Below are 16,916 nucleotides of genomic sequence, written 5' to 3' on the forward strand. Positions count from 1 at the left end.
TGAGCTGTGTCAGTCTTGGGTGCCACTGGACAGTCTCAAAATGATGTCTGCTGGCATCTAGCAACTTTACTTTTTAAAGGGTTCCTCTTGTAACTATTACATTTCTAGATAAAGGAAATTTCTTTAGATCGTACATTAACAAAAACAAGAGACACGTATGATGACCAAAAGCACCTGTTATCTATATGTTGATACCACGTTAAAAGTTAAAACCTACTTAGATAAAACTAGACAACTGGCTACTTGGATACAAGTCTCCCCAAGTGCCAGGTCCAGACTGGGTTTCAGGCTTAATCTTCTGAAAAGGAAGGAGATCTATTTTGTCTATTAAAATTCTAGTTATTACTCCTCCGACTACTTCTGATTGGGTCTGTTACATCAAAATGGCAGACGAAGGGACTGAGATTTTAATTAAACAAGACTCAGATCCGGGACTTGGAACTCAGACATACTTTCAATTCAGTGTCTATTCTCCAAATTGAGGCAGCACTCTGCTCCATTTTGACAGGAAGTTATCAGAACTACAGTTGTTCAGTTCTCTGAATTAAAACTGCAGGACTCTGGGATTCTGGAGTACAAATCCTTTCTGTGTCCCATTTCTTGTTTGTAGGATGTAAGCTTTATTCCACCTCCTTGACCTTCTCTGAGTTTCGAAGGGCAGATTCAGACAATTACTAATCAGGGAAGGGAGGGAATGCAGAAACAGAGGAGGAGCAGTCAAGTGGCTCCTACCTAGGGGCAGGTCCTGGTTCCTACTCAAGGAATATGCATAACAATATCTTCGAGCTCTTCTGCTGAACTTGAGCTGCACCCAGGTGGGGGATGGTAACTTTAGGCTGAATGCAAGATTCCTGGAGCACTACCCTGTTACCTCGCCAGCAACCAATCAGAAGAAAGTCTCACATCCTTCAGTCCTCACCCCAAATTTTACCTTCCTTTTCTGGGCCCAGTGATGACTATCCTGTTAGCCCTCCTGTTTGGCCCCTGTTTCATCTCCTTCAGGCTAAATTGCTATTACTAGTTTTTAGGCAGGACTGTACCCATTCTCTGGAGAAGGCCATGGCAACCCACTCCAGTACTCTTGCCTGAAAAATCCCATGGACGGAGGAGCCTGGCAGGCTGCAGTTCATGGGGTCTCTAAGAGTCGGACACGATTGAGCGCCTTCCCTTTCACTTTTCACATTCATGCATTGGAGAAGGAAATGGCAGCCCACTCCAGTATTCTTGCGTGGAGAATCCCAGGGACGAAGGAGCCTGGTAGGCTGCTGTCTATGGGGTCGCACAGAGTTGGACATCACTGAAGCGACTTAGCAGCAGCAGTGGCATACCCATTCTCAGCTGGAAGTAGTTACGGAAGAAAGAAAACTCCACCCCAATTCCCAATTCCCAACTCAAGAAGTATCTTGAGTATGAACTCTCTTAGGGCAGAGTCATAAGGGAAATATTGACTGAAATTGCCCACCCTAGCCAGGCACTATAGTAACCAGTTGCATGAGTTGTTTTGTGACAGGAGGTCCTGGTAAGGAACACGGAACTAACACGTCATCACCAACAGGGAGAATTCGGGAAAAGACAAAAGGAGGCACCACAAGTCCTACCTACCTCCCGGAATCCTCCTCACTGAAATTCATCTTGGCTGAGCAATGCATGTGTCACCAGGAAGGAGCTGGAGTCAGAATGATTGGCCAGAACATCTGGAAACTCACTCTTATCACCATAGAATCCATGACTGTGAGTTAAGAGGCAGAGCAGTGATTCTGGACCCTTCTACACCTGGGCATTGTTATGCCCGATGTCTGAATCCCCGAGCGGGAAGAGAGAAGGCTTCCAAGACAATGCAACTCGCAAAAAAGGGAAGTTTATTGATGACTCGAGTCAGGGCTCACTGCCGCAACCAACGCAGTGGTGCAGGGCCAGAAAAGCGCTGAGCCCAAGCTGTTACCCAATTTATAAGGTGAGCATAAGCAGTTGGTAGCTGGCTTAAGCGGGTTGGTTACATGTTTGCAAAGTAATCTTATTGGCCCAAACCTTTGCGGGCTTTTTTCAAACTTGGGCGTTCGTGGGCTTTTCAGCTTTCCCCTGATAGGTTCCCTTTTCCTTGCTGGGCGCATATTGATTGGCTGCCTCTAGGTGGCCTGATAATCATGTTACCCTGGAAAACCAGGCCTACTCCTAATCTAGGCTGCCTGTCATGGTGCAGCCTCACAGGCATCACTTGCCAATAAAGTCTCTTGCTTTGTCAGCATGTGTGTCTCCTCAAACAATTCATTTCCAAGTATTAGACAAGAGTTCACTTTCGGACCCTGGAAGTGGTTCCCCTTCCTGCAACACTTTTGACCACAGTTCCTAAAGGCATCAGGGAAACCAGGGCCAAGTTGTGATGGAGTAATAAATGAAGAGTTAAAAGGTATTTCCAAACTCTCCAGTTTGGTATTTGCATATCCAAGAAACCGTTCCCAAGTCTAAGAAACCAGTTGTGAAGTAGAACAATAAATTAGAACTTCTGAGGACACTCTCTGGAGAGCTTCTGTTTGATACACTTCCTGCTCTACTGCCTCCTGCCCCACCCTCCTTTCTGGTGACACTGAGAGTATCAACTGGGGCTGGGATCTGCCCCTGCACCACACCAGAGGCCAGCATGAAGACAGGCACCATTTTCATTCTGGTGGTTTTCATCATCATGGGGCTGGAGGTGGCCTGTGCTCAGAGACCTCCTATCAAAGGTGAGAAGCTTTGAAGTGAATCCTTCCTGACAGCAGAGAAGGCTCAGAGCCCAGTGTTAGACTTGGAGATGGTTTGGCCTGGAATCAGCTGTGTCCCCACTGCAGAGTGGAGAGTCAACATTAATCAGACACATTTCTTTTGATCTGAATGAGCATTTATCCTGTTTCCAATTCTCCTTATCACATTGGGTTGGATCTGATTACCAACCCATCTGTTGGTAAAATAGATAAATAGATAGCCAATGGGAATTTGTTCTATGACTCAGGGAATTCAAACCAGACTCTGTTACCATCTAGAGGGGTGGGACGGGTAGGGAGGTTCAAGACGGAGGGGGCATAGGTATACCTGTTGCTGACTCATGTTGATGTTTGGCAGAAACCAACACAATACTGTAAAGCAATTATCTTTCAATTAAAAACAAATAATTTAACTAAAAAAAAGCTGTGGGTAAAGTATAAGGTTCTTTCTAGTTAGGACACGTGCCTGGGAGTGGGACTCCACAGGAACCTGCAGAACAAACACAGGGTGTGTGAGTGGAGAGACGGAGATCTCTGTAAGCAGGGACTTCTCTAAGATCTTATGCAGCAAGAAAAAGAGGGCTATGACTGTACACGTTTCTTGTCTTCTGAGTCTGGGTAGCTTTGGGAGCAGGAAGAACTCTCTCTGAAGGCACAGACTCTGGCCTTAAGAGCAAGAGAGGAGCAGTGGAGGCTTAAGGAGGCTGAAGGAGGACTCCTTCCAGAGTCCAAAGGAAGCGACGGAAGAGGTGGGAATCCTGCCAGCAATGAGGGTTTCAGACTTCCAGCCTCAGTTCTCAAACCTGTCTCAGTCTGCATTCCAGGCTCCACAAAAACCACCCTGTGTCTCAGGAAAGCAGAGACCTGGATTCTGCCCAGAGGTGCCCAAAGATTCTCCAGGGATTTGTCTTAATGGGTGCTCAGGAGATGATTCCTGTCCCAAGGGAATGAAGTGCTGCAGCAATGGATGTGGCTACATCTGCAAAAAGCCTGTCTTCAAGGTGAGTACAAATCAGCCAAGAGCTGGCCAAGGGTGCCAACAGCACCCCAGTGGACTCTGCTGGAACAGAGGGCTGCTCACATGTCCACTGCACGTGGGAATCTGGAAAACCCCAAGAGAAAGAGGCTGGTAACGTGGCAGAAGGACAGCTGGCTGCATCATCTAAAGCCTCCTCCTTGAAGAGGAGCCCTATCCCAGGAGAGCCCTGATGAGTCCAGATGAGATATGTATCCATGACCGTAGATGCACAGGTCATTTAAAATATATATATATTTATTTATTTTGGCTGCATCGAGTCAGTTACCACATATAGGATTTTTGTTGCATTGTTTGGGCTTCTCTCTTGTTGCAGCATGCCGGCTTAGTTTCCCCAGGGTGTGTGGGATCTTAGTTCCCTGACCAGGGATCAAACCTTGGTCCCCTCCATTGGAAGTTGGATTCTTAACCACTGAACCACCGGGGAATTCTTTCACAGGTTACTCTTAACCAAGGGCATCCCACTTTCCTTCTCCTCACCCCCACCCCTGCAAAGCTAAAGTTTTCCTGGAAATGGGTCATCCTTGGAGGAGGAAGGAAGGGAAAGGGAACCCCATGGGACAGAGTATCTCCTGTGTCAGGCAGGTGTGGTGTTAGAGTTGCAACAAAAAGACAAGAACAACAGGGTGAGGGAGACATTACCCAGATAAATAATTACAGCCTGGTGTGAAGAGTGCTTTACATATAGTTTGCCTAAGATCTGTGGGAACAAAGAGAGAAGTTATTGGCTTTGCCTCAAGGGAGAGTGACTGGGAAAGTTGTCAGAGAGTAGAAAGCATCGAAGGAGGGCATAAAGGATGCAGAAATTACCTGGAGGAGGACGGGGCAGTTGAGAGGGTGGAAGGAGTGTGGGTCCTCCATTGAAGATGGGGAGGTGATGGTGGTAGAAAGAGGTTGTACATCTCCGGGGGTAGTGGAGGGTCATCCATACCAGGGTCCAATGAGGAAAGACAGCTTCCTGCTGAAGAGTTTGGTCAACTGCTGGATGTTTTTAAGCACAGTTAAGTGAACGTGAAAGTCGCTCAGTCGTGTCTGACTCTTTGCGACCCCATGGAATAGTCCATGGAATTCTCCAAGCCAGAATAATGGAGGGGGTAGCAGTTTGCTTTTTCAGGGGATCTTCCCAAACCAGGGATCAAATCCAGGTCTCCTGCATTGCAGGCAGATTCTTTACCAGCTGAGCTACCAGGGAAGCCCCTGCACGGTTAACGTCATGATCAAATCTGTATTTTAGAAGAGTGACTCTGGTGGCCGCGGGAAAGCTGGACTGGAGGTTTATTGAGCATGCCTGGAGACCAGCACCAGAAGATTTCTCATGAATCCATGAATTTGATGCTTGGCATGGTGACAAAACACTCCTGGCTATTTCCTATTCCTGGAATTGGAGCCCTGGAAGATGAAGATCTAAAATGGTGGAATGATTGCTTTCTAAAGAGCTTGTGTCCAAAATAGGCTGTTTCTATGGCATTATTCAGGTTGTGTCCTTCTTTCTATTTAGGCATTCTGGTGGACCTTCTTTGGCTAGCAGGACCATATGTGCACACTGCAGTGGGTCCATGAATACAGGACAGTTAGGAAACCAACAGATCAGAGGCAAATTCCCCCCAGCTAGCTCCTTTCCTCCTTCCATGTCTCTGTCTTTAGACAGGGCAGAAGGCATGAGAATATTTTCTCAAGCATTCTGTGAATATGATTTTGGTCAAGCAAAAAAAAAAACGAATGACTATGTAGCACATAGGAGGCCTGTTGCAGTAGCCTATATTAGGGCAAGACTCCAAAGGAGCAGGGGCAAGGGTGGGGATACCCCATTCCAAGGCAGCACATAGACATCTAGCAGGACCGGAGGCCTAACTCCAGGAGAGTGACCCTGATCCTTGGAATGTGGGTGACATGAGTTGGGAAATGCCAACTGCTGTCCTGGAATGATGAGCAGTTAGGATACAGTTAGGAGATGGGCTCTGGGGCTGGAACCTTTGATTCAGACTTTCCCTGAGGAAGAGGATAAAACTTGGTCTCTCTAAGATTCTGGCAAAAGTGATGAACTGGACTTGACTGCTACACATTTTGTCTCCTCTTTCCACCGAGATCCTTGCACTTACTTGCTCAGTGTGGTCCTTAGTATCTGTGTGTCCTGGTCACCAGCACTGCTCTTGTACATCTTATAACCTCAGTGTCCTGTGGCCTCACCTGTCTGAGCATCAGAATGCGGGCAAATCTGCATTGAAATCCTCTTTCACTGGCTGGTCATCCCCATCCCAGACCATTCCAGGCTCCTGTCTGCTTTGGTCATGAGGATATTCCTAAAATGTTCTCAATCAGTTTCACCTTTATCTGCCATTCTGGACGCCAAGGTATGACCTTCCCCTGCAAAGATACTTGAGGATGGCATCCCACAACTTCCACTTATGTTCCTGCCCTCCAGACAGTCCAGGTGTTCCTAGAAATTTGTTTGTACTTTTTAATAAGCTCATTTTTCTCATCTGCATTTACTTTTTCTTTTTTTGTTTGTTTGTTTTTTGGCCATACCACCTGGCATGTGGGATCTAGTTCCCCAACCAGGGATCAAACCTGTGCCCCCTGCACTGGAAGTGTGGAGTCTCAACCACTGCACCACCAGGAAAGTCCCTCACCTGCATTTAAACTGCCTTTATATTTAAGGGAAAATTCTATTTCTCTCTATGGAAACTGGTAAGGCATTTCTTATTAGAAATGCAAATGCATATTAATTTTTGTTCCTATTTATTCTGTTTTGTTTTAAACTCTATTTTTATAGTAACAAAAAGTGAGATTTTGATAGTCAGGGTCTTAGAAGAGTAATGACACAGTTTCTGCTGTTGTTTAGTCAGTAAGTCATGCTCAGCTCTTTGCGACCCCATTTTGACTGTAGCCTCTCAGGCGCCTCTGTTTGTGGGATTTCCCAGGCAAGAATACTGGTGTGCACCTAGTGTATAATCTATGCTTTAGGTAAATTCATTCTTGATATATATTCATGCATTGAAATCTATTTTTCTCCTAAATCAGGCTTTCTTAAGAACTATGTATTATTCTCTAAGTTCCAACAATTTCACTAAGAGCTAAGTATCCCCATTTGAGAGAAGCAAAAATGTTAGCTCAGAGAGTTAAAACAACTCACCCACAGTCTTAAAACTAATAAATAATATAACTAAAATGCAAGCTGATATCAGCATTTCTCCAAGCAGCCCAGAACCATCTGGCAGAGTTGTTTAAAATGGTCACAATTGAATTTCTTAGGATCTGGGAAATATAGATTTTCCCCCAAATTCCCAAGTGATTTACATGAAGCCAAAAGACCAAAAACCATGGAATTAGTCAATAAGGATTTACCACTCTTCTTAATAAGATACATATAGCAATAAACATGATACCTGGATATCATTTTCCTTTAATTCTTGACTCGACAAAATCAGTGGCTAACATTAGAGAAGAAAAAGATAATCAGCCAATACAAGCAATAAGACTTCTATAATGAAGGACAAATGATTGATTAGATCAATTATCTAGATCAGGTTTAGCAGACTACAATCCTCAGAACAAATCCAGCACAAAGCCATGACTTCTCTGGCGGCCCAGTGGTTAAGACTGCTTCCACTGCAGAGGTCAGCAGTTTGATCCCTGGTTGGGGAACTAAGATCCCAATATGTCATGTGGCACTGCCAAAAATTTTATTTAAAATCCAACACAATTCCTGTTTTTGTAAATAAAGTTTCAGAGGAACACAGCCATGCCCATTCCATTTCATGTGGTATGTCTGTGACTGCTTTCCCATTACTATGCCGGAGTTGCATACTTGCAGCTGAGTCTGTATGCCTGCAAAGCCCAAAACGTTCACTATCTGATGCTTCATGGAAAACTTTCCTGAGTCCTGGCCTAGATTATGTTTTTCAAGAGTCTCTGTTGTAAAACTCCAGAGGGAGAAATTCTACATGCTTATGAGAAATGCAAATGTGTATTAATTTTTGTTAAGCCCTACTTAGTTTGTTTTGTTTTAAACTTTATTTCCCGGGTGACATTAGTAGTAAAGAACCCACCCGCTAATGCAGGAGACATAAGAGATGGGTGTTTGATCCCTGGAAGAGGGCATGGCAACCCACTCCAGTGTTCTTGCCTGGAAAATCCCACGTGGGCTACATTCCACAGGGTTGCAAAGAGTCAGGTAGGACTGAAGCTACTTAGCACTAGCACTCTATTTCTTTAGTGTTAAAAAGTGGAATTTTGATGGTCAGTGTTTTTGAAGCCTAATGACAGTTTCTAGCAAATTTTAAAATGTACATACTCTTCAATCTATCTTATTTCGAGGAATCTATTTCAAGAAACACAATGTAAAGATATAAAGGTGTAGGCACACAGTTCTTTGCAGACCTGTTAGTGAAAGCAATGAAAGAGAAACAAATTTATAAAAAAAGAGAGAGAGAGAGAGAATAGTTTAAAACATCATAGTACATGCACTTCCCTGGTGGCACAGTGGATAAGAATCTGCTTACCAATGCAGGGGGCAAGGGTTCAATCCCTGATCTGGGAGGATCCCACATGCCAAGGAGCAACTAAGGCTTCGAGCCACAACTCCCGAGCCTGTGTGCTACACCTCCTGAAGCCCATAAGCTTCACCCAGAAGCCTAGAGCCCGTGCTCCTCAACAAGAGAAGCCACTGCAATGAGAAGCCTGTGCACCATGATGAGGAGAAGCCCCCAATGGCTCCAACTAGAGAAAGCCTGCTCTCAGCAACAAAGACCCAGTGCAGCCAAAATCAAACTAACAAACAAACAACAACAACAAAAAAAAAAACAGTGCACAAGCATTCTAAATTAAAAAAAAAAAAAACACAGTACAGTCACAGCATAAATACGGAACCACTGAAAAGGATGCAGTATTGATAGAAATGTGTTGAGTGAAAAGATGTCAGTGATATTAATTTAAAACTCTGAATATCGAATATGCCTTTCATATGTAGATGTTGCAACTATCTGCATAGACTGCAAGTTCACATTGGTCAGGAATTCGCTGGTGTCCCAGTGGTTGGGACCCAGTTCTTACTGCCAAGAATAAAGGTTCAATTCCCTGACTGGGGAACTAAGATCCTGCTAGCCTCCTGGTGTGGCCAAAAAAAAGTTCACCTTGGCCCGCCCGCTTTCATCAGTAAACCTCTTGTTGACAGTAACCGGCAGAGATATTAGTGCTCCCTAAATATTAATAGCCCATATGTTTCCCTACATCGCAGATGGATTTTGTCTCTTGTGACTAATTCTGAATGGACTGCAAGCAGAAGTGATGTGTGTCACTTCTGGGCCAGGACAGTTAAAAGCAGTATGGCTTTTCTGTCTTCTACTGCCTCATTCCAGAATCGATAGCTACAGGATGGTAGCAGCCTGGATTCCTGAGTCCACCTGGAGGCAAGCCGCACTGGGTTCAGTACTACTCAAATATGGTTCATGGACCAGCAGCATCAGCATCACCTGAAAGCCCATGAGAAAAGCAGAGCTGAGCCAGACCCCAGACACATAGCATTGGAGTCTCTCCTGTGGGGATCAGGACTGTGCTTAGACAGGCTCTCCAGGTGACTCTGGTGCACACTCAATTTTGAGAACCAATGATCTGACCTACATCAGATCTGGTGCCAGTGAGAAATTTTTATTTTGTTAATCCATTGAGGAGTTGTTTGTTACTCAGCTATAGCCTGTCCTATCCTGACGCTTATAGAAAATAAACATAAAATGCTGAACTTTTCTCCCACCACTGGTTCCCCCTTAACAACATTTGGGGCAGATCCCATAACTTTCTGGTCACATTCAGTAATAAAAATTCTTTCAGTTTAAAATTTCAGTCTCAAATTTTATCTCATCTCCACTTCTTGCCCCCTCCACACCCCCACTGCTGCAAATCAGGCTCAGGGGTTTTGTAGGAAGAGAAGGCTTTAGTCCTGGATCCCTTCTCTTCTTCTCTTTTGAAGGCCTAATTCTTCTGGGGTCCTGGGGAGAGGGTGGTTTAGTGGGGTGATAATGGAGTTAAGAGAACTGGTCTTAACTGCACACAGATGTAGTCCCTGTTTCATTTGGCTTGTTAAGTCTGCCTCTCTTTTTTCAAATACCAACAAGCCACTGATACTCTCTTGAGCAGTGCATGCATTTCTTTGCCTGGAAAGGGTTCTGTAGGTCCTTTCTTTGCCTAGTTCCCTGATGTCGACACCCCACTCTTGCCTGAATCCTTCATCTCTCCCTCCACCCACCCCACTGGCAGCACCCCTGGGCCTTTGCTAGCCTGAGGGCATTAAGCAAAGGCTCCCTCTTGGAGCACACCCAGCCCTGTGTTGGGTGTAAGACTGTAGAGGTGACACGCAGACTGGACTTCAGCATCCTTTGCCCACACAGTCGGGGACCTCTGTGTACATCAATCCTGAGACTGTCTCACCGGCTCTTGCTGTTGGAAACCCTTCAAGCAGTAGACCTACCATCGATAAAATGACCATTTTGAGAGTCCAAGAGGATACTGTTATTAACAATACGCTGGCACACTGGCAAAAACCAGGTCTTCCCCAGACAAGGTGGGATATATGATTCCCCAATTTGTGCAGCGTCACTGAGAAGAAGGCTCAAGCTCCAGAACCTTCCACAGGGTGGTCCGGCCACGGGAAAACTCACTCCATGTGGTGAGAGCACAGTTGCCCCCACACTCCTTTCTCTGCCCAGCCTCTTACCTTGATTTTCGCTCTCCTGCTCAGTCTGGCTCAGAAAGTCGCATCTACAGGAAGAAGAAAGAGTGGCCCACCTGGGGGGGTTCCACCTTTGTGTGGAGAGGTCATTGGTTTTTCTCTTGGAACCCCACAAAGGGGTCTCAAGGAGGGTGGGGACTGCAAGCAAGCTGACTCACTCTACAGTAGCTGTCCTAAGAGGAAGCTCCCAAATTGAAGGGAGATCAGAAATTTATAAAGAAGCATGGTGATACTTTATGGACCACAGGATCAAGCTTTGCCTGAAGGTAATTCATTTCTTGAAACTTCAATTATGTGAACTAACAAGCTCCCTTTATCAGTTAAGTCAGATTGAGCCAGCTTTTCTGATACAGCAACTCAAAATACCCCGAACTGGCAATAGACCCCAAAAGTGGACTTGGCCGAGGGCAGTAGCTGAGGTCAAAGTCAGGGAGGACATCTCTAAACCAGCATGACAGCTTGTCATCCCCATGGCTTCTTATATATTCTCACCAAGGCCATCTGCCTCACCAGGGTTACACCAAAAAGGAAAATTCAGGGTGTCGAAGAATGTTTACTTCTTGCATAAATCAGCAAAGCCCGCTAAGAAAGAGATTAGCTCACCTTGAAATTGGCTCCTCCTGTAGCAAAGAAGGAATAAAAATATAGTTTGCTTAATAAATAAATAAAATAAATTAATAAATTTATTAAATAAATAAAAATATAGTTCTGCTTGCTGGTTGAGAATCAGTCATCTGGAAAAGCAGAATTCTCCCCTCCAAGCTAATGTTAATATAAGCAGAAATGACGGGATGGGAGACTAGAAAGGACAAAAAGTGGAATCCATAAACAGCCCAGTTCATCCTGTTCTCAGACCCCTCCTTTAAGAAATTCATCCTGTGAACAAAATGAACCCTCGTGTACCCTGGGAGGAGGTGGGCTGGTGGGATGCGTTTGGAGGCAGGGAGCTGATCAGGGCAACCTCCCCGCCTGTGGCATCGTTTCGTCAGCAGAGGGCAGTGTGGAGCCCGGGACCATTTACATGGGTGAGAGGGGTGGGGAAACCGGATGCCCAGAGCTCCCAGCACTGTGCTATGAGAGAGGAGTCCTGAAATCCCGTTCTGAAAGTAACAGTAGCTGACAGGACAGATTTTCTGCTAACTAACCATCCAACGAACCTGACAAGAAAAACAGATCAGAAGCCTTGAAAAACCGGGAGAGAGCTGCATCACCTCTGAAACCCCCAAGACCAGCCAAAAACAGGCTATGACTACACCCCAACGTCACTTCTCAAACTAGGTGTGCACTACTAACATTTTAAAATCACTGATGCCCAGGTTTCACCTAGATCTCATTAGAGCCCTAACTCTGGAGGCGAGCTCCTGGCAATGAAGTTTTCAAGAAGCTCTCCCAAGTGATTCTGAGGCTTTCCCGGTGACTCAGCAGTAAAGAATCTGCCTGCCAATCTCTGGGTTGGGAAGATCCCCTGGAGAAGGGCATGACAACCCACTCCAGTATTCTTGGCTGGTGGGCTACAGTTCATGGAGTCACAAAGACTTGGACAGGACTGAGCAACTAAACCACCACCAAGTGATTCTAATGTGAATTCAATGTTGAAAAGTACTTGCATTCAAGCCAATCCTTAGGTACCCAACTTCAACAGGAAAAAGGCAGCCTTAATGAGAGGTGTGCACCCCAGTTAGGGTCACTGGGTAGAATACAGTAATCCTAGTTAAAATTGAACTTCAGATACCCAACAAATAATTTTTGTATAAGTATGTCCCAACAATTGCATGGGATATCCTTATGCTAAAGAATTCTTCATCCCATATTTTTTAATTTAACTCTTGGCCACTCTAGCCCCCAAGTCTCAGCTCAGATATAGGCTTGAAGAAGATTCCCCCAAAAAGCAGAGTGCAGAACAATGGCGAAGGTGAGCCGGGCTCTCCACCAACTGGCAGCTAGGGTATTCTTGTTAGACTGCAGGCAAGGTTGGCTTACCTGTCACCAGGGTAAGCAGTTGGCACAGCATTACTATAAGCACTGATCATAAAACCTAGCACTCGATAAGCCCTCAACAAGTGTGAGCCGTAATTTTGAGGAAATCATACACAAACATGCAATTGTGTTCACAAATACACACCACCTTGGTTTTCATTTAAGTAGGTAAATAATGATTTGGTTATAAAATAATATGTCAGGACTTCCCTGGCAGTTCACTGGTGAAGAATTCACCTTCCAATACAGGGAATACAGGTTTAATCCCTGGTCAGGGAACTAAGATCCCACACAAAGAAAAATAAACAAAGAAATATTTTTTAAAAATAAAAATAAATTAAAAAATTAATGTGCCAGCTTTAACTTTCCAGGACAGCATCTCCAGGGGAATGTCTGGTGTTCTCGTTCTAGGATGTGTTTCCTTTCTCGTGGTCAGCCCCTTTTCATTTTTCCCTATTCTCCCCCCCTCATCCCGTATTAGCCTCTACCCATGATTCTGGCTGCTAGAAAAGCAAAATCAAGAGAGTCACCACAAGGAAAAGGCTGGTTTACCTTTTATAGAAGAGCCTTCAACATTTTGAGTCACGGTCCTGGGCAAAACCACTCGACCAGCATTTGTTGTTTGGCTTCCAGGAGAGGACCAATCACACTGACTGACCCACGTACTGAGAGTGAGGACAGTTATGGAGGAAGGGGAGGGATGCGTGGGGAAGAGGGTGACGGGGGGTCAGAGCAGGTATTCATGACATCTCACACTTCCACGGTGGAAATAAACGTTTAAACAAAGGTTAAATAGGAGACATTAAAGTGAAGGAGAGCCCCAGTGAGTGGCTGGGGAAGGGGTGTGACCCACAGAAGAGGTGCCTTTTGGAGTCCCAGGATCATCGCCCTGCTTCCCCAACTGTCCATCTTCCCTGCAGCTCCCAGGCCACTCAGGGATTCAGCTCCAGGTCGGTAATGTATTCCTGGACCCAGTCCTCACTGGGGTCGGCACAGACCTGCCGGCCTCTTTTGGTCTTGAAGCTGTGGAGAAGAACGGAAGGGTTACACACTGGTGAGTGCAATGGGGGGATCCTGGGCCCCCAGGGAGCCCTCCCTCCTGCCCTGGACACCTCAGGGCCTGTCCGCATGCTCATATCATGTCCCCTTCACCCTGAGTTCACAGACCTTCCTGGGTCTCCTGTGGGGGTCCCCTCGGAGAGCCAGCATCCTTGTTTGGCAAATGAGAGGGGAGGACAACTTCCTGCTGTCACCCTTCTCGTCTCCTCCCTCTGCTCAGGGGCAGACCCCCCAGGATGCTCTGCAGGCCCCAAACCAGGTGAGAAAACACAGCAGGGGCCCCCCTGGTGTCCTGAGCTCCGAGGAGGTGCCTCAGGCCAGACCCCCAGGCTCCTTCCCCAGGGCGGGGAGGAAGGCTGGCCCTTACATGATGCCGGGCTGGGAGCACTGGCTGCTGGTCTCATAATAGTCGTCCACGAATTTGCGCGGGATCTGCCGGGAGACGAAGGAGAAGCAGCAGTCCGTCGGGGTGTTGGCACCAACTGTGAGAAATAGGACAGACCGTGCTAAGTCCTTGTTCAGGGGGAAAGGCAGCCAGCTGCCCCTCGAGGGTCAGGCAGACCTGCAGGACACAGCGCTGGGTGGGTGGGGATGGGGGCGGGGGAATCCAGGAGGACCTGGCGCTATTTCAGCTGGATTCCAGAGGAGAGGAAAGGCTACACTGGGAGCCCACTGGACACAGACTCCACCTTTTGTCAGAATCCCGCCTGGGCCTCATTTTCCCAGGAATCCAAAAAATGGGCCTCCGCACCACTGTCTCTCAGAGCCAGAGAATAGAACTGCTACAAACCCCCCTGGGAAGGAAAGTTCTGCTCAGGAAACAGTGTCTGAAGTCTCTCTGAAGCTCTCTGCTTAAGGGCTCAGGTCAAAGACTTCGGCCCTGTGGCCCAAGCCCCGGCCAAGAGTGGGGGGCAGGCCTAAAGGAAGGGAAGACGGACTCACGGCTGGCCGAGCAGGTGTGGGCAGAGAGGGCCGCGGTGAGCAGCAGGACAGCCAGGGCGGCCCCGGGGAGCTCCATGACGCCGGGCGGGTGAGAGGGTCAGGTGGGGCCAGTGGAGCTGGACCCGGAGACCCGCAGTCGCAGCCTCCTGCTGGGGTCTGAGCTGTGCCCGCTCTTTATAGGCAGCCTTGGGACACTAGAGGACGGAAACTTGTGGAGACCGAGGCGGGGGGCGTATTTTTCATCACAGCGTTGGTATCATGCTGAGAGTGGCAGAAGCCAGGAAAGCTTTGGGTCACCACAAAAGCTCAGCGTGTTTGCAAGAACGGTCGTGTTGCTTTCTTGATGGGGAAATGGTTTCCCCAGTGAGAGGAGGCAAGAGGCTGGTGTGACCCTGTGACAAGTTCATGCGGCGCTTTCTCACAAGAGCAGGTCTCTACACCAAGCATCCCCCCACAGAACTGAACCTTCTGGGACCCACCCCCAGCTGTCCCGACAACACAGCTCTGACCTAGACCATAATACCATGGAGTCTTGAGAAGGCCCCCCCAAGCTAAAACCACACCCTGCAACGGGACAGCAGATCTGGGGAATTCTCAGCTGCAGAAGGGGCTGGAGTGAGGCTGGCCTTTCAGACTTTGGCTCATTCCTGAAACATTCTACCTTAAGCTTTTGACGGTGAGGCATCCACTTTGAAGATACCCATCTCACCTTATACAGAACTAGATCCCGGGCCAGGCTGCCCTACCATGAAGTTCCCCTTTTAGAAAGTTCTGGATGACCTAGATAACTGACCATTTGAGCGGCTTCACTTTTCCCTTCCACACGTTCTCTCTTATCTTTTAAATTCACCAATAAAGAGTGAACCTGCAAAACGCTGGGCACCCCACCCTCACCCCAGCAGAGGCAGAGCCCCAGGTCTGAGCTCCTCTCTCTGTGAGACCTTGTACCCTCTGGGGCTCTGAGAAACAAACCTTGTCTTTCAAAGTCGCCTGATGGTTGTTGAGGTTCGTCTTATAATAAGAACCTCAATGGCCGGTCCAGCTTCAACACTGGCTCCAGCTGGAGAAATACCTGTGGGGCCCCCACAAAAAGCACAGTCCAGACAAGTGCCTGCAGGCATCACCATCAACAGGCTGAAACCGACACAAAATAGCTAGTCCCTGGTTTGGAGAAGGGAATGTCAAACCACTTCAACATCCTTGCCTTGAGAACCCCATGAACAGTATGAGAAGGGATAAAGATATGACACCAAAGGCGAACCCCTCAGGTCGGTAGGTGCCCAGAGTGCTGGAGAAGAGCAGAGAAATTACTCCAGAAGGAATGAAGAGGCTGAGCCAAAGTGGAAACAACGCCCAACTGTGGATGTGTCTGGTGGTGAAAGTCCGATGACATAGAGAACAATATTGCGTAGGAACCTGGAATGTTAGGTCCATGAATCAAGGCAAATTAGAAGTGGTCAAACAAGAGATGCCAAGAGTGAACATCGACCGTTTAGGAATCAGTGAACTAAAATGGATGGGAATGGGTGAATTTAATTCAGATGAACATTACATCTACCACTGTGGGCAAGAATCCCTTAGAAGAAATGGAGTAGCGCTTATAGTCAACAAAAGAGTCCAAAAGGCAGTACTTGCATTTCAAAAATGACAGTGATCTCGGTTCATTTCCAAGGAAAGCCATTCAATATTACAGTAATCCAAGTCTATGCCCCAACCATGATGCTGAAGAAGCTGAAGTTGAACAGTTCTATGAAGACCTACAAGACCTTCTAGCTGGGTTAATTGGGAGCTAATATGGTGACACTTAAACTGTTGTTCCCCTTTAAACAGAAAAACTCTCTGCCAGAGATCTATCCTATAGACATAAGCACAATGATGAGGTCATCTGTATATCAGTGTTTGCCACAGCTTATTTATAACAATTAAAAGATGACTTACAACTAAATATGATAACAAATTCACCTCTTGTAGTAATAATGTGCCCTTAGAAACTGTGGAAGTAAATAAATTTTAGAGGAAGTTCTTGCTATTAAAGAATCCTAGAACATTTCCTGTTTCCTTATTGTAAAGTCAAGGCATTTCCAGGGTTTGTCTATCTCCTCAATGACATCATTAACAACTCTTCTTAAAATATCTCCCCTTCCCTCAACAGTTCGTTGGCTTTTCTTCTTTGGGCTTGTCCCTTCATGAGGGGAAATACCTGTTGCTACTCAGGCATCACATCTTCTCAAAAAGTTTCATCCACTGCATAAGAGGGAGTCTTACAGGAGTGGAGAGAAAGCAATGTTGCTAGTGTTTTAAATTCCAATTGGGCTTTTTTAAAATCATAATTTGTAATGTTGACTGTAGAATACTCTCAAAAGTAGTTAAAGCTGATTTTAAATATATATAAAATACAAAAAAGAATAAAGAATTGTTTCACTTCTGAAAGTTGGGT

At 46.4% G+C, this 16,916-nt stretch overlaps 1 protein-coding gene across 1 annotated transcript; it reads right to left on the reverse strand.

Annotated features, from left to right (window-relative positions):
• Positions 1-13,383: 13,383 nt before the first annotated feature.
• On the reverse strand, positions 13,384-14,613 carry LOC136149739 (C-C motif chemokine 3-like). The gene is made up of 3 exons (XM_065910261.1): positions 14,480-14,613; positions 13,905-14,019; positions 13,384-13,501 (listed from the first exon to the last, which is right to left on the reverse strand). The coding sequence occupies exons 1-3, from the start codon at positions 14,553-14,555 to the stop codon at positions 13,411-13,413; spliced, it is 282 nt and encodes a 93-aa protein (XP_065766333.1). The 5' UTR covers positions 14,556-14,613; the 3' UTR covers positions 13,384-13,410.
• Between the last annotated feature and the right edge of the window lie 2,303 nt (positions 14,614-16,916).

Source organism: Muntiacus reevesi, chromosome 18 (genome assembly GCF_963930625.1).
Source record: "Muntiacus reevesi chromosome 18, mMunRee1.1, whole genome shotgun sequence".
Lineage (NCBI taxonomy): Eukaryota > Metazoa > Chordata > Mammalia > Artiodactyla > Cervidae > Muntiacus > Muntiacus reevesi.